The following is a 25,742-nucleotide window of genomic DNA, read 5'->3' as shown; positions in this document are numbered from 1 at the left end:
TAACGCCAGTGTTGCAGGTTCGACCCCCGGATGGGTCAGCTGCATATCCCTGCATTGCAGGAGGCTGGACCAGATGATCCTCAGGGTCTACTCCAACTCTAAAATTCTATGATTCTAAGAGTGTGGAGGATTGCAGCCTTATTTATTTTGACATGGAAGGCTGGGCTTTGTCTGGACAGGGCTGAAGGAACAACGGCTGACTCACTTGTGCCCACTCACTGTAAAATGTTGGTTTTCTCCGTTGAGTCCCGCATTGCAGGGGGTTGGACTAGATGACCCTCGGGGCTCCTTCCAACTCCACCATTCTGATTCTAGAGTTTGCAGGGTATGGGAAACAGGAGGATCCCAGAGGACGGCCGAGTCCAAAGACTGCTGCCAGCCAGGTTAAAGCAGCCTGTCCCTTCATATGAGTTCATGCATAGGAGCCAACTAGGGGTCCTGGGCCCCCCAATAAAATATGTGAGCCCCCCCCCCAAGTTGATGGCTATTGCCATTCAAATGGTGTGCATGGGCTGCGTCTTGTGATCAACTGTGGGGGTTTTCATATTCTGTTGGGAGCCACCCAGAGTGGCTGGGGAAACGCTGCCAGATGGGCGGGGTATATTATTATTATTATTATTATTATTATTATTATTATTATTATTATTATTGAAGTTTGCACCCCGATTTCGTATGCTTTCAAAGGGCAGCTCCCGCCCCAATCCCAGGGGGCAGATATCTGAACCCCCCAGCGCCCTACACGCCCGGAGGCCTCTGCCTCCGTTTCCCCCCTTGCATCACTGCCCTGGGGCCGAGAGGCGGCGGCGCCCCGGACCCCGCGCCCGACCCGCGCCCAAAGGGGAGCCCCGCGCGCGGCTGCCGGCGGAGGGAGGAGCTCGGCGCCGGAGAGCCGAAGCGCGCAGCCGCCGCGGGAGGGGAGGCGTCTCCGGCCCGCCCCGCCGTCTCCGGGGGAACGGCGGGCCGCGCCAGCGAGTCGGGAGCGCGCTTCCTCCGGCCTTGAGGGCCCCGTCCGCCCTCGGAGGGGCCAAAGGTATGTGCAAAAAGGAGAGGGGGGGCGCAGAGGAGAAGCGGCTCGGAAGCGGAGTGCATTTCTCTGTTGGGACGCCTTCCTCGGGGGGCGGCCTGGGGCGAGTGGCGTCTCACACCAGCGGTAATCGGCGAGGATGTTCCCGGCCATTCGCGTGCCAACCTGCGCGTCCGGGCGCAGGGGCGCCACTTTGGGCCTGGCCCGCATCATCGATACAGGACGCGGTGCGCGCACACCGTTTGAATGGCAGTGCCCATCAACTCGGCGTTGGTTCTTGTGCACAGTGACTCTTCTGAAATTCGAATTAACCCCGTTGTGCCCCTCTTCTACCGTAAAGTTGTTCCAAAGGATTATTTCAAAGACACCTCCCTCACCTGTTCCCTGGTTTATGCCAACTAGCTGCAGTTTATCATAAATGTCTCAACCTGAGCCCTAAACTGTAGTTACTATGGTTTATTGAAACAGCCATCTTCAAACCATGGTTTATGATTAATTGCATTTAGGGTTAAGATTAATCCCAGGGGGAGGAGAATGGAAGAACATCTGAAAAGCCCGTGCTTGTCTATGTAATGATAAACCATAGCTCTTATGTTGAAATGTAGTCATTGAGATACAAGCACATCTGATTATGCTGAGAAGCTTCTTTGGAGCCAGCTGGTTTTATGGCGGCACTGGCCGCCTCAGTGAGCAGCTACTGCCCCACTGGGTTAGCTGCAGGTGCATCTCAGGCCACATTTACCTTCCATCACCTCTTAATGTGTTTCAGCTGCTTGACTGCTCACCTGTCTCCAGTTTCAGATGTGCAAAGAGGAGGTATGAGCCTGAGCCTCTTTCCCAAACTTGTTTCTAACAACATCGCAAATCTTTGTTTTGCAAGCTAAAGTCATTTAGATAAGGAACTTGAGAACCCTCCTCTGGCAAGCTCAGCCGCTTGCTGCTTGTTCACGTACATAGAATAAAATGTTCAAGTGAGATGCTCCTGGAATGAGCGGTGCATGGATGTGCGTGCACTAGTGAAAAGCAGCCACACACACATTTATTTATTGCGTCATTGGGAAAGCCATCTTCCACCTGGGTCACCTAGAAGCCACCCATTGTTGCTTAGCAATGGGATCTCCAACCCTTTCTCACTCGCACTCCTTCTCCCCTCCCTCTCTTCTTTCTCAATCTGACTTGTAAGCTGCAGAGAGAAGACAAGCAGTGCCTAAGAGATAGGAGGCTGAGTGAGAGGGACACACTATGGCAACTACCAGTGACCGGTCACCACGCAGTAAGTGCTCCAATCATTTGGGACGGAGGGGTGGAGAGTGGCCTGTCCTTCCCTTGACTCATCTGCAGGAGTGGGCCTTGTTGAGCACGGATCACATTTGCCTGCCGGTACGAGAGGGGAATCAGTTCTGTTGGCTCAGCAGAAATTAACCATACACTTTAGCTACTTTGTGACTAAAAATCAGCTATCTCAAAAAGGAAGATCCAGTAAACATCCACGAACATCTGCCTCGTCTAGCGTCCATTCCGTAGAACGTCCATGGCAAACCTGGAAGTGCCAGAACAGGTTACTTCCGGGTTTGCCACTCGTGCATGTGCAGAAGTGCTGAAGTGCGCATGCGCAGAAGCGCAAACCGCTCCGTGCTCATGCGCAGATGCAGCGCTTTGCCCTGCGTCCTTTTCAGCTAGCAGCTGGGGCTCCGGAATGGATCCCGGTCACAAAACAAGGTACGACTGTCTTTTGTGTGCGTGAGTTTTGTTTTGCTACTTTTGTAAGTAATAAAGTTGCACTCTTTCAAGCTTTTCTCTTTGATGCAGCCACAAGGACTAAAATCCTTTTCATAAGATGAAATTGGTAACAGTTACTTCCTATTGCATGTTTCTTATCTAAAGTACAGGGCAGAGAGCTTTCTAAATTGTAATGTAATTGTGTGACATATGTTTAATAGTGCTGGGTTGTTGAGCTGAACTCTGCAGAGCCTTTTCAAATATTTATATATTCCGTAGCAGAGGGAACTAAATAATGCAACTGTTCCCCGCCTCCATATGAAATACCCCAAAATTCAGTTGAGTGTGGCTTATGTTCATTCTAGGTTAAGAGCCACCTGCCATATCAGACTGAAGCCCAAGTTAGCTCGGTGTTTTGGGTCAAGCAGTGCTTTCCCCCCAAGTGCCTCTGAGAAGTTCACAAACAGGGCATGTTATTCTCAGCTCATCCTCCTTTATACTCCCAGCATAGGTTACTTATAGCGAGAGTGGACATTCCATTTACCTAATATTGTCATAGTTCTATTAATTTATCTATTTTAAATATAAAACGCTGCCTTAAGTTACAGATGGGTAGCCGTGTTGGTCTGCCATAGTCAAAACAAAAAAAATTCCTTCCAGTAGCACCTTAAAGACCAACTAAGTTAGTTCTTGGTATGAGCTTTCGTGTGCATGCACACTTCTTCAGATACAGTACACTGAAACAGAAGTTGCCAGATCCTTCTATATAGTGAGAAGGTGGGGAGGGGTATTACTCAGAAGGGTGGTGGGACTGGGTGGAGTAAAGGGCTACTCAGGAGTAGGTCCCTCAACATGTGAAGAGCTCTCTGCTGAAAGCTCTAAGAGGCAGCAGCTGGGCCCAGGATATAATTCTGGAGCTCTGGTTTAGAAGCCTCCGTGGGAGAGTTCTGATCATGACCTTCTGTTTACCTGGCCCTTGAACTGCCCCTTGCCTGAATCCTTCTTAGATCTGCATGCCTGAAATTGGACCTTGGTGAAGTTCCTTTGGAGAGGGATGGAAATAGTTTAGGATTTTAGGAGTAGGTCAAGAATGGACAGTAGAATATAGCAGGTTGACCCACAAGGACCTAGGTTTTGTGCATATGCCTCACCCACAAATATTCCCACCCCCTAGTGTGCTCCAAGCAGAAAGAAGCACTGAATCACAATACAATTGGACTGGATGTGTTCTGATCCTGTCTATTAAGTATGTATTTTCCTTGCTAAAATGAATTTTTCAGGAAACCCACATTGGTGTCTCTGCAGGCAAGAATGCTAATTTGCCATTCTCACAGATGCTATGACATATATGAGTTTAGGAATCCCTGCTTTCTACCTGAAAGTAGATCATGTGCATAGCTAGAAGAAGGTTCCTTTTAAGATGGCACTATGTAACTTGATCTTTTAAAACATATATTCAGTGTGCAACATGTCCTCACTAAATCTCTCTGCATTCTGATCTCTGCCTTCTCAGGAGTGCTTTTACTCTGATTCCTTCCCCCACTGAATAGCTGTAACTTAATCATAATTGTTCTTGAAGGTTGGGGATCTGCTGTCTCCCATTTTTTAAACAGTCTTGAAACGCTGAGATTATTCTCAAAACTTTTCTTTTCTTTTTCTTTTTTTGGTAGGGGGTGGTGAGGAGGAATTGTGGCATGTCCAGAACTTACTCAATGTCCCTAGGAGCCACTCAGTGTAATATTTATTTTGTTATCCTCATTCCCCGTCTGACAATGTGTATTTAAAATTACACCCATAGAATGACTAACAATTGCAACAAGATACTTTCTTTTCCCTTTGAGTATTGTTCAACAGTTTCCTTAGCCTTTCTAAAGGCTAAAATCCCTTGGCAAAAATCTTTCATTTCCCCTTTGTTTAATCTTTGCAGTCTCTTGGATTCAGAACTACCATTTTAATTCCAAGGCACTGGCAGTATTTTAATCCCCTAATCAAGCAGACTAATAGTGAATAGAAAACAGCTGTGAATAATGAGGAAAAGGTGTTTTAGGAGACGTTAAAGATTTGACATTTATTCCCATGACAAATGCAGGAAGATGAAAACATTGTGGAGTTCATTCTCTATTTCTAGTGCTGCTGTTAAGATGGCCAAAGGGGTCGTGCCTCAGTACATTTTTATGAGCCGTGGGGGTTTTAGGAGTCTGCACAAGTTCACACACAAGAGCAGTATCTGTATTTAGTCTGTCAGATACAAGTCTTGATTGTAGTCCTTGATTTTTATTTTAATGAAAGGAGAAATGTTGGCCTATTGCTTTCCTAGCTTCAAGTGTTACTATTGCTGTAAAGAAAACTGTCCCTGAACAGCCTCTCCTCATTTGTAGTCCTTACATTATTGTTGCACACAGACATTCTTTCACAAAAGTGTCAGGAAAGAAGTTAGAGTGGATTTCGTAAGAAGTTTGCTTTTCCCACCCACTGCCTATTGCAAAATGGCCTGAGGATCCCACTGCCCTTGAATACATTTCATGCAGGCATTTATCAAAAGATCCCAGAGTACAACATTAAGATCATAATGTATGCACCATAATAATAAAAACATAATATGCAGCATAATAATACACAGCATAATAATAACATAATCATAATAACAGCCCCTCCTCCCGGCATTTAACAGGCCATAGATTATTTTAATGGCTGAGGGCTTGGGTAAAGAGGAATATTTTCACCTGCCATCTAAAGACATGTAATGATGGCGAGCCTCTCTGGGGAGAGCATTCCACAGATGGGGAGCCACCGCAGAAAAGGCTCATGTTGTACAAAATTAATGTTCATGTTAATTGATTCCTACCACTGGCATGTAAACCTCCCACCAGGAAAGTTTTCTAAAGGGTATGACAGAAAAAGATTCCCTACCCCAATGTAGTGTGATTTGGAATCAGTTTACTGGGATAGATGTTGTCTGATCCAACAATGCAGTTCTTAAGTTATTGTTTGTATTCTCTGTTTTGATAGAGCAGAACTTACCAGCTAGATTGGTTAATGTACAGTCTTACTGAGAGCCTTGATTGCTAAACTATAAGATTTCAATAATAAAACATGTTTTTTCTTAACCTTAAGCGTCTTCTTTCAAAGTTTATTCCTCTCTAACTCAGATTTCCAAATGCTGTAAATGTTTTGTAAAGTTCTCTTAACGCAGTGTCAGATTAATCTCCAGTGTGAGGATCCTTTAGAAATTTATGGTATTGCTCTCTCCTGTACAGGCTTGCCTCCAGCTCCAGGCACCTCGGGGACAAGCTTTGCGGAGTTTTCCATGAGAGAGCGAATGAGAGAGAAACTGAAAGCTGCACGGGTGAGACTACGTGTGTAAAATGTTTAGTGCTTATCAGTCTGGAAATGGAACAGGGCTGCCCTAAAACAAGGAAGAAGTGGCTGCCTCCTTGGAGACTCCCTAGCCATGCAGAGCTATCAGTGGTTTCCAAACGCTTGGCAATTTGGCCTGCAAATGGCCTGACCAAAGACCTGTGAGCTTCCTGATTTGAGGACATAGGTAAAGGTAAAGGTACCCCTGCCCGTATGGGCCAGTCTTGACAGACTCTAGGGTTGTGCGCCCATCTCACTCAAGAGGCCGGGGGCCAGCGCTGTCCGGAGACACTTCCGGGTCACGTGGCCAGCGTGACGAAGCTGCTCTGGCGAGCCAGAGCCGCACACGGAAACGCCGTTTACCTTCCCGCTAGTAAGCGGTCCCTATTTATCTACTTGCACCCGGGGGTGCTTTCGAACTGCTAGGTTGGCAGGCACTGGGACCAAGCAACGGGAGCTCACCCCGCCGCGGGGATTCGAACCACCGACCTTTTGATTGGCAAGCCCTAGGCGCTGAGGCTTTTACCCACAGCGCCACCCGTGTCCCCACGATTTGAGGACATAGAGTCAAGAAAATAGTAGAGTTGTTCCTCTTATCTGGGGAGAGGATCTCCCAAGTCCACGTTGAATGCTATTGTAAATCACATTGAAGACATGAACTCCTGTATCTGCGGAATGGGGTGCAGGGACTGAGTGGGAGGAAAGAGGTGCTACGATCCAACCAAAGCTAGGTGTGGGTGAAAACAAGGCATACTAACCGCTGTACCCACTCCAAACCTGAACTGCATTGGAAGAATCCTTCTCTAGGCTGACTGGAGGCCAAGACTAGAGCACTCCTAGGTTAGAGGGGTACACTGCATCATTCTCTTGCTGGTCCCAGTAATATACAACATTTCTGGTTTCTTCCTTAACATACCTATTAACGTGCTGCTTGCTGACACCACATGCTTTCTGATAAGGACTCTTGTTACCGATTTTATACAGCTAATTCCACCTGTTCTAATAATAGATTGTTGCTTAGAGGAAATATTTGTATTCTAAGTTGAGATTTGCCAAGATAAACTGCTATGAAATAATATCACAACCTGTACACAGTGTGTTCATGTTAGCAAACCAGAAAATCGAGAGAGTTGGGCTACAACTTTGAAGCCAGGAGATTGTGTATGTAGGAGTAGCATCTGGGTAGAATTTGGGAGTTTCTTCTTCGTCTGCCCTATTAGCAGCTCTGGGTGGAAGTTTTGTGTAAGCTGCCAAGCTGTTTTTTGTACTTCCTGGTTGTAGACTGTTAACGGAAAGCAGCACATAACTAATGAGAGCTAAGATTCTTCCCTTTGTTTAGTCTAAAGCAGAAAGTGCTCTTCTGCAAGAAGCCTCAGGTCCTCATCTGCGGTCCCTGAAAAGCCTCAGAGGGAGGAAAGAACAAGCTAGTTTGGAGAATGAGGTGAGCAAATTGTCAGTCCCTGTGTTGTTTCCCTTCATTACATCAAAATATGCCACAAGAAAGAGATGGGCTGTCTGACATTTGGAAGGTTAATTTAATTCCTTTTTGATGACTTATACCAGTTCTTACTCTTATTTTTTTGTAAACCATTCCCTGTTTAGCAGAAATTGCACACGGTAACCCTGTACACTGAGTAGGAACCACTTAAGTTTTAGGGAATCAAATAAAAGTTGCAGCCTATGTGAGGTTGAGCAAAATAACCTTTTGCACCAGACAGGTATCCTAGGTGTCACCCTTTATTGTAGTTCTTTCATGTTGTTATGCCCTTCCTCCACGGCGTTCAGGGCAGTTTTCATGATGTCACTTCTTCCCTTTTTACCCCTCTGACAAGTCTGAGAGACGGGTCAGGCTGAGAGATGATGACTGCCCTAAGATCACCCAGTAAGCTTTGTAGCTGAGTAGGCATTGTTTTGTTTTTAATTTTGCGGCTGGACAAGTGTGTGTTTTATCAACCAGCTGTTTTTTAAAAAGAGATAGGAGGTTTGACTATTCCTGTCATCCCCAGTGGAAAAGGACCGAGACCTGACTCTGCAGCGTTGAAAACCCTTGCTTGTGTTGGTGATGCTTCCATTTCAGTTGAGCAGGCATTAACCGCTGCTTCCAGCGGCAGCAGCTCAGCAGCAGTAAGTGGGCGAAGGGAACAAGTCCAGAGTCAGCCTGCAGCACCAAGGAACTGCCTTATCACATGCCCAAAAACTGAGTGGGAATTTGAACCCAGGGCTCCTTAGTCTAGGTCTAACACTCTACATTAGCTCTCTGTATCATGCGCCCCTCCAGAGCTTGCCAGAACTATTACGTTCTAGGGTAGTGGTCTCAAATGGAATTGGGCACTCAGCCCTTAAGCCCCATTGCAGAGCCACAGAGGGCATGTATTGTAGTGACACTGCATGTAGTGATGCCGTGAACTGGCTTCAGTTTGGAGCACAACTTGACACACATTTGCTGTCTCTAACACTGGCCAACCTGACCTCTGCTGATAGAGATGCAGGGTGTGTGTGTGGTGTGTGTGTGTGTGTGTGTGTGTGTGTGTGTATGCATGTATATATACATGCACAAAAACATTTTATTTTATTTAGATACCCCATCATTTTCCACATGTTGCATGGCCAACATGTGACAACACCTAAAATACACACTTCCTCACATTCCACCACTCATAATTAACAGTGATCATTAACAGTGTGTGTGTATGTGCAGGTAGATGAAGGTGAACTAAGTGCAACAGAAGAGAATAAATGCAAGGTGTCAGCAAGAGTAAAGTTCCATGATTCTGTCAAAAAAGTCAAGCAAAAATCACAGGTAAGGGCCGATCTTATTTTGAAATAAAACGTGAGGTGTATAATTGCAATTTAAAATACACAGGCTGAGCCAGCCAGTCCTTTATGTGTACCATCTGTTATGTGCTGCTTTCATCTCCCCAGAGAGTGATTTCTTGGGGAGTGGTCCCATTCCTGGAGCAGCAGCAGGAGGGGGTGGGGAGCGTGTGGCAGGTGACCAGATCAACCCTGTAGTTTGTAAAGCAGCCTGCAGTCTCTCCAATTCTTCTGCATAAAGAGGCCTCCCTTCTCAACTCCAAAAGTATGCACATTCAGTATGTTTGCTTCAGTATAAATGAACAAAGTAAAACAGTTCTTTATTAAAAAGTAATAAACATATCAGTTGGTTGACAGTATAATCCCAAGGCTTGCTGAGCCTGCAAATATTTGCAGAGACTACGAAATATTAGCTGCTGCGTTTAATGAAAAGATTGCGAAACGTGACTTTTCAACAAGAGAGTTGGCTGTATATGATGCACAAGTTCAAATATTTTGGTTTGGAGTGTACAAGTTTTTTTAAATAAAAAATCTGGGGGAAGCAATCTGTGTTTTTGTATTGTAAACCGCCCTGTGAACGGTGGTGTAGAAATATAAATTAAAAAATAATTTTAACTGTTTTGTTTTCATTGAAATATTGCACTGTGAAACTGATCTATAATTACCTTTTTTCCATTCATTCCAGACTAGTTATCCTTCTTCTGAAGAAGCCTATAATTTCTTCACTTTCAATTTTGGTCCTGAACCAGAGAATGTTGTGGGTGACATGCAAGACAAGACTAAGGGTGTGTTGAATCTAGATGGCAAGGAGAGGGAAAATCAGGAATCTGCACTCAGCCCCCGAGAAGAACAAGAAGAAAATGAAATGGTACTAATGAAATTATGCATCCCTACCTGTTTGGGCAAGGTTTTAGTGTTACGTTATTTGTTTTGTATGGTATATGAAACTTGGAAGTGTGCAGCCAGCAGCTGATGGGCAGCAGAATCCTATCTATATGACTGTTTGCATATTGAGCTTAATGGTACACCCAGACTTTTGTCTGAAACTCTGGCGATGCACTGCAATAAAGTGTGGGCGATGCTGACCTAGTGAGACCAATATTCTAACTTAGTAATTTCCCGAGTACAGGCGTGATTTGTGCAAGCATAGCCTTTGTGCTGAAGATGCTTGAGTGTAATTCTGAAGTGATGGACATGAGGCAGGAGTTGATAATGCAGGTGAGCTGCGCACAGGTGAGCTGCATGCAGGCTGCCAGCCAGCCCTGTGGAGCCTCCTTTTATTGACACAAATATGCAAAAAATATGCATTTTGGGCTGTGACCCTAACACATCTTCTGGTCCCGAGATCGTGGGGTGGTACAAAGTTATTTTGGCACCTGTTTCCACCGCGTCATTTTCCCCTTGCACAGTGTATGACGAAGGAGACAAAAGGTCTCAGAGACAAAGGTTACAGACAGGACACTGTAGACTACTGAGACCGCAAAAGGTTAGACAGAGGGTACGATGTTCAGACAGCTGTAGCTTCTCTGTGAGGGGGAGTGTGCCCCGCACCCCAAAGTCACGCGTGCAGGCAGGCTGAGGCTGCCTGCGGGTGGGGAGTGTCCTCCCTCCAGACCCAGCGATCATCCCTACACAATTCAAACAATGAGTGGGAAGTTTTTAATATACCAGCAATGCGGTGGCTGAAAAAAACATTTGCATATGCAGACCTGTGAAGTATGATGTCGTTTGTCCAGGGATTATGATGAAAAGTTGTTGTTTTTTAATGTTTGCATGTGAAATGCAGGATGAAGAGGAGCATCTTGTTCATGAAAAAGAGGGCGATGACCTATTCCTTATAGAACACACAGCCCCGGACTTCCTAGTGACGAGACCTGCAGAATATGAAAGCTACTCTGCACGCGTGCAGAAAGAGAGAGAAATACTGTTCACCCCGAGTATGCGAAGAGGTATGCCTGGCGTATTTTTACTGTGAGGTTTTGTGTGTTATTCAAGTTGTTAATGTGCCACTTGTAGTTGCAATAATTATTAGTTGAGCTTATGGGTCTATAAGTAAAGGACATGTTTTCAGAATGATTGGGATATAAAATAATTCAAGATATATTTGGTGTACAACAACAAAAATCTGAAATGCTCTAGGTGGGTGGTTTGTCTCACACATTGCCAAGGAAACATCCATCCAGACCTTGATCTGCCAAGAACAAAATACCTGTCATTAATATCTGTTGGCTATCGCTTCTCAAAAACTAAATGTACCCAGTACTGCAGTCCAAAGCACAGTTAACATGGAAATACGGTAGTTTAAATAGCCTCTATTTCTTTATTTTTAAATTCAAAGTCAGAGAGCCAAATCACAGTGAAAGTAAGGATATGGTCAGGTATGTAATTTACTGATGGTATGGAAGTGACGTGATAAGCTGTATCTTCATAAGGGATTTTTTTGCTGTTGCTGCAGAATTCGGAGGGGTGGTACTAAGGGGATGTGGTTGCAATGTAGAACTGAAGCTGCAAGACCAAGACTAAACGTACATGATGAAGGGCCAAAAAAAATTCATTAAAATTACAGTGTGCACACTCTCTCTCTCTAAAACATTCAGCCTGAATAATTGTTCTTGTTTTTTAAAAAAGCCACTATTTGTTGTGGTGGTTGGTCCTAAGAAAAGTATAATTTTGCCACCAGTTGTTCCCTTCATTTTTCTGTAAAAATAAGGTTTAATTGCTCAAGGTTTGTGCATAGTTTTGCATTTTTCTTCTTTGATGATTCTGACCCTTCAATTTTTACAGCAGATTATTAAGGTAGATTTGTATAAAAAAAGGTAAAGGTACCCCTGCCCTTTCGGGCCAGTCTTGACAGACTCTAGGGTTGTGCGCTCATCTCACTCTAGAGGCCGGGAGCCAGCGCTGTCCGCAGACACTTCCGGGTCATGTGGCCAGTGTGATGAAGCTACTCTGGCGAACCGGCACCAGAGCAGCACACGGAAATGCCATTTACCTTCCCGCTATAAAGCGGTACCTATTTATCTACTTGCACTTAAGGGTGCTTTCGAACTGCTAGGTGGGCAGGAGCTGGGACCGAACGGCGGGAGCTCACCCCGCCGCGGGGATTCGAACTTCCGACCATGTGATCGGCAAGTCCCAGGCGCTGAGGTTTTACCCACAGCGCCACCCGCATCCCAAGATTTGTATAGGACTACTCAAAAGCTATTAACATTTATTTCTTATTCATCTCAGTTAGAGAGACCCTTTGACTTAAGGACACCTAGAGCTCTAGTTCTCAGCCATGTGCCTGGATCATTCACGACTTCTGCCTTGAGTTCTCTGCCTGTAATATGGGTATAGCAACTCCTCTCAAAGCTAAACAGATATTGCAAAGAAGAGTGCATGTTGAGAGTGCAACACGTAATGGCAACATTACTGGACTAGTGGCTAATAGTATGTTTGTGTACTGTGTGTCTCTTGCTTTTAGTGCCTGCCTCTCTGAAGGTACCAGAAAATATGCAGCCAAGGTACCTTGAGGATGAAGGTCTGTATACAGGAGTGCGTCCGGCTGTGTCACTGTCAAACCAAAATATTGTAGAGAACAGGATTCTCAGGCAGGAACAGGTAACACTGTCCTCTTCTTTTTCTCATTTTGGTGCCACGAATACAGGCACTTTCTGGGAGGCAACTAGAGTACCTTGTGATTCTCAAATGACTCACTCAAGCAGTGCCTCACTTCAGCATCATAAAAGTTAATGCAGGCGGAAGCTTCCTTCACACAATGTAGAAAAAGATGTAGCCTCGTGATTTTCAGTGGCTAGGTGATCCTGCTACGTTGACAAGGGTCTCTCCTCTGCAATCCAGCCTAAGGGCCCTTGAGGTTGATCCATGTGAGCTGTGTCTCTTTCATTTGAGCCTCATTGACTTCAGGAAATGGCTGGGTTTTCATCTTGTTTCCCTTTTAACAAAACTTCCGTTTCCCTGGTAGTGGGAAAGGTTTTATGTGTTGCAGGGTGAACTAAATATTCTTACAAATCTATGCAAGATTTCATGGTAGAATTATTTAAACAACATAAATGTAACTGAAAACCAGCTGCGTGTGTGTCTTAATTAATTGACAAAGTGAACGACAGGCAACTGGTTGTTTCCTTTCAGGTTTTCAGAATGCAGATATGGAACTGACAGAGCTGGTCAGACCGTATTTTAAACATTTAGCTAGCTTCAACCATGCAGTCTTATCTATTTATTTTTTAATAAAACAATGAACACGATCTGTCATTGTATGGGCAGAGTTGTCAGTCAGTGCTATCTGAGCCCTGAGGAAAGTGCAGGCATAGAGTTCAGCTAAGCGCAGGCATAGTGCCTCAAGTACTGTGTGCTGGACAAAAGAGCTATGGGCGGAATAGAACATTTGTTCCTTTAATGGCCTGTTGTGCTGTGTGTGTGGCAATCCCTAAAGGAACAAAGCTCTGTGGGGTTTTCTGCGATCCCTTTGTGGGTGGGTGGTTATGCCCGCATGGAAGTGTGCCATGCCCAATGTTGCATATCCCATTGCTTTAAAAGCACTTAATTCTGGTGATGGACACATGAATCCTGGATGCACACACCTTGCAGGATCACAGCAACTATTTAACCTATTAAAAGCCTTTCCAAGCTACGCAATATCTACAAAATCTGGACAGTGTGCAGAAATAAAAGCAGAAAAGCTTTGAAATGGTTATCATAAGAACAGAGATTTAGTAATTTGTTTGTGGGTCAGGGAAAGGCTGAATGAAAAGAGATGACTTTGCAAGATGTCTGAAGAAGCTGAGAGATGATGTTTGGTAGAGAAGGGAGTAGCAGAATGTAGGGTTAATGATGGAAAGTCACTGAACTTCCATTTATTGAAGATAGTTTTGAGTGAAGTACAGGCATTTTTATTGTCTTCTGTTGTTTGTAGGGGAAAAGGTGGTTTGGAGATGATGGCCAGATTCGGGCTTTGCCCAATCCAGTTAAACAGTCTCTTACTAGGCCTCCGATATTCCCAGTTGAGGACGGGAAAGAACCAGAGCTGGTGACATTTTATAAAAAGGTGAGTTTGTTACTACCTCTTACTGATCTGTCAGAGCAGTGTGGCCTACTGGATAAGAAGATTAAATTATTCTGGCTTAAAAGACTGGGCAGTTTTTCAGCCTTGGAGCCAGCTATTTAAACAGACCCCACCTGCTCCTGTGCAATCGGTGTAGTTTCATATTCAAGCTTGTGGAACTGAAACGACTCTAGGCTCCATAGCTGTGTAGTGAAGTGTGTCTGGTTTGGCGCTGGCTTCAGGAGCAGAAGCCAAGAAGGAGGCTAGGATTTGTATGCACAATTCACCTCACATGAAATATTTTGTGACCTGGAGCGTACATAAAGACTTCTGTACACCTTGTGCTTGCAGTCTGTCCGCCTTACTAATTTTGGGATTTTGTGGCAAATGAATTAGATGTACAACCAAAGTTTCATGTTAAGTTTTGCATATGATAGGGTGGGTGAGGGAGACGCATACCAGCCCTAGATTCATTTATTCCTCCCCTGCCTCCTTTCTTTGCGTGCTGACTTTGGTACTGCAGTCCTTGCCAGTTAAAACCAGTGTTTCCCATTTCATGCAATACAATAACTCTGGTTTAACACTGGTTTGCTAACAGGGAACTTATACCACGTTCCTGGTTAGTAAATTGTCATTAAACTAGAGTTCCTAATTTTGGACATAGTGGAGAACTCTGTTTCAAACAGTGTTGCAGTACTGAAGCCAGTGTATGAGGCGTGGGGAAGAGTGAGGCTCAACACTCATTTCTAGCTTGGCAACCCATCATTTAGCAAGCCAGGATCATTACATCCAAAAGGGGCCAAGATGTGCATTTGTGGTTTGATGGCTCTGTTCTTTCCCGCTCTAATGTACACCTCAGTGAACTGTTTTATTTTTTTTTAAAACCTCTGCTTTGTGTTTCCATTTTTAATCTGTTTCCTAGGCCATAAAAATGAGGCTTGCTAATCAGTACATTGTCGGATCCGGGGACCCTCAGGGGCAGTTTCAGCTGGATGTCGATATTTCTGGATTAATATTCACTCACCACCCCTGCTTCAGCCGTGAGCATGTCTTAGCTGCTAAGCTGGCTCAGTTGTATGATCAGTATCTATCAAGGAGACAGAAAAATATTACCGAACTTCTTACAGATAAGGTAATGCCATAGTTTTTTGAAGCTTCACAGTAAAATACAAATCCTGGTGAAGCATTGCAAATATACCTTTCATAACATGTTTGATGAGGATATAGCAAGTGTCTAAAGATCCACTTTTATATACTTTATATGACAGAAAGAAGCTATCGCTTGCCTGTCACCTGTGAGTTCTGCCTAAGTGTAGAATCTTCTTTTCTCTGCCAGTTTTCTAGGTTGAGTACAGTAGCGCAATTACAATATATCAATTAAACCCTCCCCCCCCCCCGATTTATTTTTAAGCTGCGTGCTCTGAGAAATGCCTTGGAGAATATTTCAGATCCTGGCGAAGGTGGGATTCTTAATCCAGTAGCAAAACAAAGCAGAACTGAATACAAGATTGAAATAAGGCAAGTAGAGGACACTTTTGTATTTACTGTGTCTTGTGCTTGTGTAGAAAGGTTCTCCAACTTGAGGTTTGAAGGCCTAGTTTCTGTGACATGATCAGCTCCCTGAACCACTGCTCTCGTTTGCTCATTACTTGTCCTATCCCAGACACTTGCCAAGAGTCAGAAAAGAACAAATGGATGCCTTTTTTCTTTTCTTGCCCCCTCCCCAAAAGCTTTTTTACAAAGATTGTGAAGCACGCTGCCTCCAGCAGGCCTGACAAGCTTTGTGGAAAGTTTTGGAAAAGGGTCCAGTTCATTCCATTCTTGGTTGGTCCCTTTCCCCTCATACCTTTAGCTGGTGGACCAGGCTGCACTTGTCATGTCTTTCCTTTCCTTCTGCCTGTGGGAAATGAAGATGCTGGGCAAGTCCGTTCGGACTTTTTCCTTCAAAAGGAAAAAGAGCAAGGAAGGAAGTTGTAGTTCCTGTTGCTAAGGTCACGCCATAGAGTCCAGCCCTGGCAGCTCCTCTGTGTGAGAAAGTCCTTTCTGCTCATGCAAATCTCGACCAAAGCCTTAGTGTTCTGAGCCCCTCATAGGCATGACATCAATAGCATTGTTTCATAGCAGAAGGAGCCGGGTTGTATCCAACTAGGTCATACTCAGAGTAGACCCATTGAAATCAGTGGACTTCAGTTAATCAACTGAAGTCCATGTATTTTAATGGGTCTACTCTGACTATTAGTTGGCTACAACCCATTGTTCTCAATGGCTTCATTCTGTTTGTGCCTCTATTCAGAAAATAGATAATTAAATATATGGATATAAATAAATTGACTTCGTGGTTTTTTTTAACTGACACCATAATACATACCTTCAGTAAGTATTGCTTCATAGGATCACTGTAATTGCTGTTTATGCATGTTGGCTATAATTCAGCCCATAGCCATGTGTATGAATTTTTGGCTTGCACATAATGGGACTTGCACATATTTGTGGGCTGGTTGGCAGCCACAACCATTGGCATCTTCCTGATGTGGTTTGTTTTAATGAACTCAATCTGAGCTGGAGATCTCTAGTCGGGGAAAAGATAATTGGCTATGAAGAATCACGTAATGCAGATCCAAGGAGCTGCATCCAGTTATGGGATAGTGGGTTGAGTGTTGGACGAGGACTGGGAAGACCTAGATTAAAATCCCTATCAGTCAGGAAGCTCACTGGGCGATCTTTGAACAATCGCTACCTCTCAGCCACATCTACCTTATAAGGTGGTTGTGTAAACAAAGTACCGTATTTTTCGCACCATAGGACGCAGTTTTTCCGTCTTAAAAACTAAGGGGGAAAGTCTGTGCGTCCTATGGAGCGAATGCAGGGGGGGAGGCAAGCAGGAAAAGCCCCCAAGAGCCACACACAAGCTTCGCGCGGCTCTTGCGGGCTTTTCCCCAGGAGGGAGAAGGGACTGATGCGGCCAGTCAGTCCCTTCTCCCTCCTCTAGAAAAGCCTTGCGCAATCTCTCCAGTCGTGGGAGGCTGTGCAAGGCTAAAGACGAAGCCAGGGCAGCGAGCGCGATCCATCGCTGCCCGGGCTTCCTCTTTTGCCTAGCACGCCTCTCCAGCTGCGGGAGGCTGCACAAGGCTAAAGAAGCCAACTTTTTAAAAATCTCTCTATCTCTACCTCTTTTTCTTTTTTCGTCCTTTCTCCACCCCCTTATTTTCCTCTGGATCAGTGTTTTTATCTAGATTAACGTTTTAGTTTGGAGGGGGGGGAATATTATAAAAAAGGAAACTTTGCAGCTTTTATTTTAGTATACAATAAAAACAGATTAAACAAAACACAAGAGAAGGAACTAGCATAGAAGAAGAAGGGAAAAGGGAAAGAGGGGGATACAAAGCCATTCACCTGAGGTAGATCTTAACCCTTGCCTCACCTGGGAGCTTCTCTGGGCAGGAATTCCCTGGGCTTAAGTGGGGTGAGGGAAGAGTGGCAGGTAGGGGGGTACCTACCTAGACAGTGAAGCCACATGTCTCTCCAATGAAAATTGGGAGTGGGCATTGTGTGAAGTGGCTGTGGATCTCCTGCCGCAGAAGTGTAGGACTGTATAGAGTTGGGAGGGCCACTCAAGGGTCATCTAGCCCAGCCCCCTCACAATGTAGGAATCACAGCTAAAGAACGCTAGGCAGATGGTCCCCCAACCGCTGCTTAAAAGCCTCCAGTGGTGGAGACCCCCAACAACTTCCGAGGTCACAGAATTGCAGGGTTGGAAGGGAACCCCAGGAGTCATCTAGTCCAGCCCCGGTGGACAGCGGGCACGATCCATCCCGTTGTGCAAGGCTAAAGATGCTGCTCAAGGCTAAAGAGGAAGCGCGCAGCCTGTCCGTTGCTCTTTGGGGCTGGAGGGGGGGGAATAATATTTTTTTCCTTGATTTCCCCCTCTAAAAACTAGGTGCGTCCTGTGGTCCGGTGCATCCACTAGAGTGAAAAATACGGTAGATGGGGTAAAGGGAGAACCATGAGCAAACTGGAGCAGGAAATGTGGGATAAAAAGACAATAAATAATCAATATAATAAAATAAATCTTCGTTTTAATGTTTTGTTTGGTCACATTTCTATTTGCTGTTTTGAGCACCTCCAGTGGAAAGGACAAATAAATACATTTATAATAAACTTTTAAGCGCTGACCAAACTAGATGCATCACAGTGTACGTGAGTCCTAAAGGTTTTGGGTTTTGTTTATCTTTCATGCAGCCACAAGGGCATTTTACTTGAGCAGTAGCAAGGGAGAGGGGATGCTTTAATCATTTTCTCTCTTCGCTCTTTCGCCAGTCGCTTTACCCTAATAATAGAATTATAGAATTGCAGAGTTGGAAGGGGCCACCAGGATCATCTAGTCCAACCCCCTGCAGTGTAGGAACCCTAAGGCTCAATTGAATCCAGCGCATTGCAATCGGGAAAGTTAAATGTCAACACATCATTTGACTTTTAATGGTGCATGTATTCAGTGTGTGGTTCCCTCTAATGGCACGTGTGTTTGTGTGCACAGGCAGACAAGACGACTTCGTGATGTTGAGCAAGAAAGAGATCGGACATTGCTTAAGGCCATTATCAAAGTCTGGAAAGAAATAAAATCCCTGCGTGATTTCCAGAAGTTCACTAACACACCCCTGAAGCTCTACCTGAGGAAGTATGTTTTTATAGGAACTTGGTTGTTCGTTGTAGCAGTAAGATAAGATTTAATGCTTCCATTTGGTGCTGATTCATTTCTAAGGTCTAATGTACTACTCTAGCCCAGTGTTTCCCAACCTTGGGCCTCCAGCTGTTTTTGGACTACAACTCCCATCATCCCTAGCTAGCAAGACCAGTGGTCAGGGATGATGGGAATTGTAGTTCAAAAACAGCTGGAGGCCCAAGGTTGGGAAACACTGCTCTAGCCTACTCACGGGGTTGAATGTTCCTCCAGACCATAACATAAAAAATCCCAACAAACAGAAATCTAGCATGTCAATCAACCCAAAGACTTATTTCAGTTCATTTTTAAATCTTTGTATCCTACTTTCCCATCAATAGAAACACCCAACGTGCCCAACAAGAGTTTAAGATATTCATTAAAAACAAGTACAGTAAATCAGTTGCAAAATAAAGTGTAACTCAGCAAAACCAACACAGCTGGTGACACTAACCCTGAAGTCGAAAAGACTTCCAAAAATTTTAACCCCACATCAAAAGCCCAAAGGAGCAAAGAAGGCAGATGGAACGGTCAAAGTTGTCGCTGTATTAGTGTTACAGGCTACCTCTCCAGTTAGTACTTTCAACAGTTGAGTTTTGTACCAGTTGAAGCATTTTTCAGAGGCAGCCCCAGAAAGAGCTCTTGCTGACATTTAACCTAGAGGTTACCAAGGCCTCCGTTAACTGTAGTCAGGCTCCGGCTCCCAAACTATGAACCTTCTTTTTCAGAAAAAAAACATACCCCATCCAAAATAAATCTGGATCATTTTCACCCCCAAGCCATAAGTACTTCTATCTTGTATGGAGTAAGTTTTTGCATGTAGCCCCATCCAACCCTCTACGATTATCATAGAATCTTAGAGCTGGAAGGGACCAAGGGTCATCTAGTCCAACCCCTGAAATTCCAGGCACCAGTGTATTCTATTTAATTTGAACTAGAATCTGCTGGAAAGGAGATGGCATGGAGACATAAGGCTGAACTAACAACCCCCTCCCAACCTTCTCTTTCATGCCTGCAAGGAGGATTTCAGCTCCTCCTCCCCCCCCTTCCATTTTTAGATTTGCCGCAGCTTGTTGTGGTGTCAGAACTCTAAAGTGTGGATAACCTTAAATTAACCTTATAAGTAATAAATATATTGCTTGTTGTTGAAGGGAAGACGTTGATCAAAGGTTGGACGAGAAGGCATATGAAGCAGAAATTCAGGCTGAAATATCTGAGTTAACAGAAGAACACATTGAAGAGTATGAAAAGAAAATGGAAGAATATAAAACTGAACTTCAAGAGTGGAAATCTTGGAAGAAGGCACAGGTTTGAGAGAGCATAATTGTGTATTTGAACATGCATGGGACAGGCTCAAGACTAGTTATCTAAGCCCTTCCTTACTTCTTCCTTGCAAAATGGCATTTCTTAGATGAGATGTCATGGCGGTGGAGCAGGAGGGGAGAGGCCCATGAGCAGCTAAGGAATCTTTAAGGGCTGGGAAAACTGTGGTGTAGTGGTTAAGAGCAGTAGACTCGTAATCTGGGGAACCGGGTTCGCGTCTCTGCTCCTCCACATGCAGCTGCTGGGTGACCTTGGGCCAGTCACACTTCTCTGACGTCTCTCAGCCCCACTCACCTCACAGAGTGTCTGTTGTGGGGGAGGAAGGAAATGGAGATTGTTAGCCGCTTTGAGACTCCTTAGGGTAGTGATAAAGTGGGATATAAAATCCAAACTCTTCTTCTTCCCCCAAAATGGGAGGACAGCTTCACCCCCATATATATCTGTTATTGATAATATTTATAACTACCACAATATTTGTGCTGTTTTATGATAAAATAAAACATTTGCATTCAGAAATTATGACCACAGCCAACGCAGTTTGTTTCTTTCCTTTTCCAAATCTCTAGTCATCTGCACATTGCAGCCTTCCTGGGTGCCTGTGTTTCCTGAAAACTGCATGACTTTCCTCAGCTCGGCTTAGAGGAGACTGCCTCCTTTGTTCCTGACAGCTGTTATCATTGCTTTAAAGTCTTTTTACTTTTAAAGAAATCGATGTCACTGTTTTTTAGGGCGAAAAAAAGGACTTTCCTTAAAATCAGCAACTGCACATATCTCAGGCCCTCAGAAGAAGACATCATGAAGCAACTGCTTCTGTGGAGCTTTTTCAGTTCAAAGGCAGCTGGGGAGGCTGGAGAGCAGTGGGAAAATGTTTAATGGGATTGCGGGGTGAGAGGTGTACCACTCATAGCTACCACACAGTGTTAAGTTAAATAAAGAGCTCTGAAAAAGAGGCAGAAGAATGGAATCTTTCACAAGGAAGGAAAGTTTTGAGAAATGGAAGGACAAGTTTCAGTACAGCTTTAATTTTTGAACCTTTTTTGTCAGTCTTTGTACCAAGTTTTTCATTCTCGATAATTTTTTTTTTGAAATGGCTACATGTTTAATTACTTTTTATCTCGCTGTTTTATCTGTCTTTAAAAAATTGTTGTGTTGTGTTGTAAATTTGTGTTTGGATTTAGGTTTTATTGTATTTAGCTTATAAGCTGCCCTGGATCCCAAACACACACACACATCCCCCCCAAGGAGTGTGCGATACAAGTTTGTGAATTAAATGACATTGTGTAGATACATATCTGAGTGGCAGAAGATCAGATGAGAATAGGAAAAATCTGTCATAATAATAAGTTCTGCATGAAACTAAAAAGCGACTGAGGCTAGAAATAGCAAAACTTTCTTTTCTTAGATATTCGGCTCTTCTTTATTATCAGTTTGGTCACTTCAAAATTATCAGAAGTAACTAATCCAAAGATAGGTCCAGTTTTTATTGACGTTCTCTGCTGAAGGGGGGAAATCTTTTTTTAACACACACAGAAAATCAGAAAGAAAAAGAAGAAGAAAACAAGCCCAAATGCAGAAGATGAAGCAGAAACAGAAGAAGCATCCGAGTGTGTGGAAGGGGAACGTATGAAACCTGTTCCTCCGCCGCCCGTAGTTGACAGGTTGGAGGTGGAGCAGGAGGTGAGAGAGAGAGCTGCTAAGATTAGAAGGAAACCAGGAGAATCCATTCTAATTCCTGAGTTGAGCTTGACGGGGAGCGTCACTCCAAACGAGCTTTGTCCTAGGTGAGCTTATGCATGAACATTTTTATGAAGGTAAGGTGGAAATGTCTGCTCAGCTATTTAGCTCATGGTTCTTACATCCCTACTTTAAAATGTTAATTTGCAACTCATTGAAATCTTAAGTTACCCTTGCTCTACAAGAAGCCATTGGATGATGTGGTGCAATGTTCTTCCGCCCCGAGGACCGCATCAGGTGGATGCCCCACCCATTCAGATAGCAGGTGCAAAGAGCTGAATCTGGATCAAGATTCTAGTCTTCAAGTGTGTGTGCAGGGGGGCTTTAACCTTTTGCCCTCCTTTGGTCCCATTCAAGATTGGGCCTCCTACCCCTGGAATCTGCACTACCAAAAGAGATCCATTTGTTTTTGATATGAAGGCTTATAGCCGACTAAGTGCTATCAAAGCAGACCCGTAGAAATTAAGGGATGCAAGTTGGTCATGTTCATTGATTTCAGTAGGTCTGATCTGAGTAGAACTAGGATTGGATGCAACCCATCCTTCTTTGGGCAATGCCAATTGCAATGCAAGGGGCCCCATTCTGGATCAGGACCACAGCAGGGAGGCAAAGGGTTAAAGCTGACTCGCACCTATACATGGTCATCCAGTGGTCAGATAATCACTGACGGAGAAGGTGGGAAGGCAGCATTCTGTTAACCCACAGCGTGTGGAGGCAATACTTGTTGGGAGCTCTGTCATACTCTATAAATAACAAGTTCTGCATGTTTGAAGTAATAAATGTCTTGTCAAGCACCCCAAAAGTGAAAGAGAACTTTTTGGTGAATATGCACATTTTAAGGTGATCTTTTAAAACTTGTTTCCAGGGCTGAAGTTTCAAGACGCGAAGATGTAAAGAAACGTTCTCTGTTCCTAAAAGTCCTTTTCAATTCAAAAGAGGTGTCAAGAACGGTGTCCCGGCAGATGAGTTCAGACTTTAGAGTTCATTTTGGGCAGATTTTCAATTTGCAAATATTCAACTGGCCAGAGAGTTTGAAGCTTCAGGTATGTTGCATATTGGTTTTTTAAATATATATCTATATATTACTGTACATAGACATACATACTGAGGTCCTGTGCATTATTTATTTTATATTCCTACAAAGTAAAAAGCAACAACTTCATAATAATTAGTTCACAGGTTCACAGAGTAATTTAAACAAAACCTTATTGAAATATTCAATAAACCAATTAAAGGTAATAAACAACATAAGCAGTGCAATAAGCAATTAAAATAGCCCTTAGAACTGCAAAGTAAAAACTTCAGTTCCATTTTTATGAAGAGTTGCAATGAGGATCTGGCTATGCACAGCTCCATGTCAAAGGAATAGTCACTTGGGCCCAGGGTTGTTGGCTTTTTGTCTTTGTTTTGGTTTTTCCCAAGGAGTTGTCTGGACTGTACCACTTCAGACAACAAGTGGCGGACTTGAAGGACTGAATATTCCTCACCAAAAGTCCATTTACATAGAGAGTTAATACATCAGAGAAAAGATTTTTTTCCCCGCATTGCAGGGAGTTGGACTAGATGACCCTCAGGGTCCCTTCCATCGCTACAATTCTACACTTCTGTTATTTTAGCCTAGCACCCGCACCTTCTGGCAGTTCCCTCACTGCGAGAAGTGAGGCTACAGGGAACCAGGCAGAGGGTCTTCTCAGCAATGGCACCTGCCCTGTGGAACGCCCTCCCATCAGGTGTCAAGGAAATAAACCACTATCTGACTTTTAGAAGACATCTGACGGCAACCCTGTATCGGGAAATGTTTAATATTTTACCATTTTTTATGTGCTATAAGCTGCCCAGTATGGCTGGGGTTTAAACAGTAAAATCATTTTCACTTCAGGGTATCTGAAGAAGTGTGCATGCACACGAAAGCTTATACCAAGAACAAACTTAGTTGGTCTCTAAGGTGCTACTGGACTTTTTTAAAAATATATATATATATATATTTTGACTGTGTCAGACCAACACGGCTACCTACCTGAATCTAGTAAAATCATTAGTATTATTTGGCTTAGCGTGTTATCAAAAACTGGTCTAGTGGTTAACATCTCTCCAGACAAACCACAGGCCGCAGCCAGGGTTTCTCCTATGGTTTACAGCTTGTGGTTCATCTGGGATAGCTCAGCCATGAGCCTGGGTTTGGGTGACACCCTAAGCCAAACCCCAGCTGAGCTCCACATGCTGTAGCATTGGAAAAAACCAAGTGCCCCAGTGCCCACCATCTCTTTCCTGGAAGGCCTCGTGTTTTCTCATTTGTGGTAAGCCATAGCATGCCTGTGATTATATGCAAATGAGGGCATAGTGTCTGGAAATGAAAATGGTGTTCTGCTCTTGGCCACACAGCTCTATGAAACGGTTGGGCTCGGCAGCACTAACCTGTTGGTGGAAGTGTTCATACCAGTCCCTGAGACTACGGTTCTTACTGGGAGAGCTCCTGTGGAAGAGATGGAATTCAGCAGTGACCAGCGTGTGCAACTGGATCATGAAGGCGTGGGAAGTGGTACAGAGTTGTCTTTTAAGTCCAAAGATTCAGAAGTTGCTCACATGCTTGTTGCAGACCCTGTGTTGGTACATAGTGGATTGTTTGCTGCACCTGGGTTCAAATCCCCAAAGGTCTCTGGATTTGTTGTTGTTGTTGTTTAGTCATTTAGTCGTGTCCGGCTCTTTGTGACCCCATGGACCAGAGCACGCCAGGCACTCCTGTCTTCCACTGCCTCCCGCAGTTTGGTCAGACTCATGCTGGTAGCTTCAAGAACACTGTCCCACCATCTCGTCCTCTGTCGTCCCCTTCTCCTTGTGCCCTCCATCTTTCCCAACACCAGGGTCTTTTCCAGGGAGTCTTCTCTTCTCATGAGATGGCCAAAGTCTTGGAGCCTCAGCTTCAGGATCTGTCCTTCCAGTGAGCACTCAGGGCTGATTTCCTTCAGAATGGAGAGGTTTGATCTTCTTGCAGTCCATGGGATTCTCAAGAGTCTTCTCCAGCACCATAATTCAAAAGCATCAATTCTTTGGCGATCAGCCTTCTTTATGGTCCAGCTCTCACTTCCATACATCACTACTGGGAAAACTATAGCTTTATCTATACGGACCTTTGTTGGCAAGGTGATGTCTCTGCTTTTTAAGATGCTGTCTAGGTTTGCCATCGCCTTTCTCCCAAGGAGCAGGCGTCTTTTAATTTTGTGACTGCTGTCACCATCTGCAGTGATCATGGAGCCCAAAAAAGTAAAATCTCTCACTGCCTCCATTTCCTCCATTTCTCTGGATGCCTATGTCTTTGTCTTTCAGCCTAAAAGGCCTAGGGGGGAATCATATTTATATAGCAACCTGTGCGCCTCGTATGATGATAAATGTAGTTAAAGAAAAGGCATTTATTACCTTATCTCTTTTTATTCCTCCCCCCGGAACCCTGGATAGTAAGTGTGTGTCCTTGTTCCCCACCACCACCCATTTTATTTTCACAAACAAGTTCTGCAATGCAGATTTGGCTAAGAGATGGTGAGGTGCCCAAGGTGACCCAGTGAGCATGATAGTTGAATGGGAGATGAGGATTGAAATCCAAGTCTGCCTGGTCCACATCCAACACACTGTTCGCTATACTGACACTCTAATTGAGTCAAACAGCTCAATACATACTGCCTTTACTTCTTTATTGGGCTGTAAAAGTCTTATTTTACGATTGTTGGTACAAGCCAGCCAAGAGCTGCATGTGTTCCATATTACACTCATGATTAATTATTTTGATTTTTCTGCAGGATTAAAATGTAGGAAAACACTTCAGGTTTCTTTCGACAAATACTTCCTAGTTTTCTTTTTCCTGTTTCTTTTATGATTATAAGCATTTATAAGGAACCTTCACTTTTTATTTATTTATTTGTTTATTACTTACTAAGTAGATATTTTGACTAGCTGTATTTCCTAGAGTTTGAGTTTCTAATCTGTTCAGGATGTCCTGAAATTCTGGAGAGCTC

General features: G+C 44.1%; 1 protein-coding gene across 8 annotated transcripts in view; it reads left to right on the top strand.

The window, feature by feature from the left end:
• Nucleotides 1-898: 898 nt before the first annotated feature.
• Nucleotides 899-25,742, top strand: part of CC2D2A (coiled-coil and C2 domain containing 2A) — a 51,110-nt gene continuing 26,266 nt past the window's right edge. For 5 of the 8 annotated variants that reach the window (XM_077934508.1, XM_077934505.1, XM_077934503.1 and 2 more), the window contains exons 1-16: nucleotides 899-1,030; nucleotides 2,208-2,297; nucleotides 6,001-6,089; nucleotides 7,440-7,541; nucleotides 8,799-8,900; nucleotides 9,600-9,782; nucleotides 10,701-10,863; nucleotides 12,381-12,517; nucleotides 13,833-13,964; nucleotides 14,884-15,093; nucleotides 15,373-15,483; nucleotides 18,500-18,636; nucleotides 19,830-19,986; nucleotides 21,532-21,782; nucleotides 22,601-22,778; nucleotides 24,118-24,274. In XM_077934508.1, the coding sequence (XP_077790634.1) occupies nucleotides 2,267-2,297; nucleotides 6,001-6,089; nucleotides 7,440-7,541; nucleotides 8,799-8,900; nucleotides 9,600-9,782; nucleotides 10,701-10,863; nucleotides 12,381-12,517; nucleotides 13,833-13,964; nucleotides 14,884-15,093; nucleotides 15,373-15,483; nucleotides 18,500-18,636; nucleotides 19,830-19,986; nucleotides 21,532-21,782; nucleotides 22,601-22,778; nucleotides 24,118-24,274 (2,140 nt within the window). In that variant the 5' untranslated portion in view covers nucleotides 899-1,030; nucleotides 2,208-2,266. The remainder of the gene's footprint in view (nucleotides 1,031-2,207; nucleotides 2,298-6,000; nucleotides 6,090-7,439; nucleotides 7,542-8,798; nucleotides 8,901-9,599; nucleotides 9,783-10,700; nucleotides 10,864-12,380; nucleotides 12,518-13,832; nucleotides 13,965-14,883; nucleotides 15,094-15,372; nucleotides 15,484-18,499; nucleotides 18,637-19,829; nucleotides 19,987-21,531; nucleotides 21,783-22,600; nucleotides 22,779-24,117; nucleotides 24,275-25,742) is intronic. The other 3 variants (XM_077934504.1, XM_077934507.1, XM_077934506.1) reach the window with 3 other exon arrangements.

This window comes from Podarcis muralis, chromosome 9 (assembly GCF_964188315.1).
Source record: "Podarcis muralis chromosome 9, rPodMur119.hap1.1, whole genome shotgun sequence".
Taxonomy (NCBI): domain Eukaryota; kingdom Metazoa; phylum Chordata; class Lepidosauria; order Squamata; family Lacertidae; genus Podarcis; species Podarcis muralis.
This window is presented reverse-complemented; position numbering and strand designations above follow the sequence as displayed.